The 1,548-nt window shown below is 44.3% G+C and overlaps 1 protein-coding gene across 1 annotated transcript in view; it reads right to left on the minus strand.

The window, feature by feature from the left end:
* LOC107598254 (pleiotropic regulator 1-like) overlaps positions 1–975 on the minus strand; it is a 12,064-nt gene extending 11,089 nt beyond the window's left edge. Inside the window, exons 1-2 of the mRNA XM_016289538.1 lie at positions 924–975; positions 746–839 (exon numbers count right to left, since the gene is read on the minus strand). Of these exons, the coding sequence (XP_016145024.1) occupies positions 746–813 (68 nt within the window). The 5' untranslated portion in view covers positions 814–839; positions 924–975. The remainder of the gene's footprint in view (positions 1–745; positions 840–923) is intronic.
* Positions 976–1,548: the final 573 nt, after the last annotated feature.

Genomic DNA, 1,548 nt, shown 5'->3' on the forward strand with positions numbered 1-1,548 from the left:
TGCTACACTCATAGAAAATAATGTGTTTGAATTTTAAAGCCGTGGCGCGACGCTGCGCTTCTCGTCCGGTGTGCGACCGACCGCCTGAAACGCTGTTTTTTCTCCTCCGTGTCCAAACGTCTTTGTTTGGGCTTCCGAAAGCGAATGATGTCAGGAAACAGTGGTAGCAATTTACTTGTCAACTCTGTTCCTGAGCATTATAACCCCAATTTGCTATTGTGTGCTGCGCATTGTACTGAAGACAGCTGCCACATCACGAGTGTGAAGTGCCGGATTCCCAAAAGCTTTTGTTGAAAGACGGAGCAAGAGGTGCGGCAGTACTGAAACACCGTCTAAGCTGTTCGCCAATCACAACGCACTGGGACAGCTAACCAATCACACCCGTTTTGTTTTTGCGGAAGGCGGAGCTTCATCAAAGCCGGAACTAATCGAGCCGTTTGTGCCAGCCTGGGGAGAAAGGTATTGTAATAATGTAAATTATATGAAAAAATAATGCGTTTTTCGAACCACCGAGCATGAGAGCTACATTGTGTTCTTTTAAAACTCGAGCAGCCATCAGAGGTTTGCAGTAAACGCACACAAGCTCACCTCCACATTGGAGTCGCTAATAACATGCACTTGGGCCACAGAAACAAGCACAGCAATCCTGAAAGCCCTTTTTATTCGCAATTCGCAATTTCATCAGGATATTAAAAAGACACAGAATTTAGAATCAGTTATGAAGGATGTGCGTTTAGCTTTTCACCTTGCTTGAGCGGGAGGAAGAGCCAGAGCCATGGAGTGAACACCTGCTTCACTGGGCATCTTCTGCATCTGTGTATCTGCAGTGAGGGCCACCCCTGAAAACATTAGGAGGAAAAAAAACTCCATTAGGCCAGTTCTGTGTAACTGATTTAAATGCTCGCAGGATTAAACGCTCTTACCCGGAGCAGATGGATACGGATGAGTTCCGGTCACCAAATAATCTGGACTAGCATCTGAATAAATCAAGAACAACAATTACAGCGAACTGAGAAGTCAGTGTTGCTATTTCACTAACAAACTTTTTGTTTAGTCACTAAAGCAACATTAAAGGGGTCATATGATGCGAGTTTTCCGTTCTCTTCGGAGTGTTACAAGCTCTTGGTGCATAAAGAAGATCTGTAAAGTTGCAAAGACTAAAGTCTCAAATCCAAAGAGATATTCTTTATAAAAGTTCAGAGTCAGCCACACCTACCTAAAACGGCTCGTTCTAACACGCCCCCACATGTCTACGTCACTATGTGGGAAGATTTGCATAACGCCGCCCAAATGTTCACGCAAAGAAAGAAAGCGTAACTTTTATTCTCGCTGTAGTATTGTTGCCGCCGCCATGTCGTGAAGGCGCTGTGTGCTTCGTTGTGAAAGCAAAACTACTTTGTTGGACTTCCAAAAGAGGACACGACTAGAAATCAGTGGTTAAGTTGTATTTACAACACTGTTCCAGAACACTTCAACCCAAATATTCAGATGTGTGCAGCACATTTTATGGAGGACTGTTTCCTGATCCTGGGAGAGTAGACTACAATG

This window comes from Sinocyclocheilus grahami, unplaced genomic scaffold, assembly GCF_001515645.1.
Source record: "Sinocyclocheilus grahami isolate Dianchi unplaced genomic scaffold, SAMN03320097.WGS_v1.1 scaffold249.1, whole genome shotgun sequence".
Classification (NCBI taxonomy): Eukaryota; Metazoa; Chordata; class Actinopteri; order Cypriniformes; family Cyprinidae; genus Sinocyclocheilus; species Sinocyclocheilus grahami.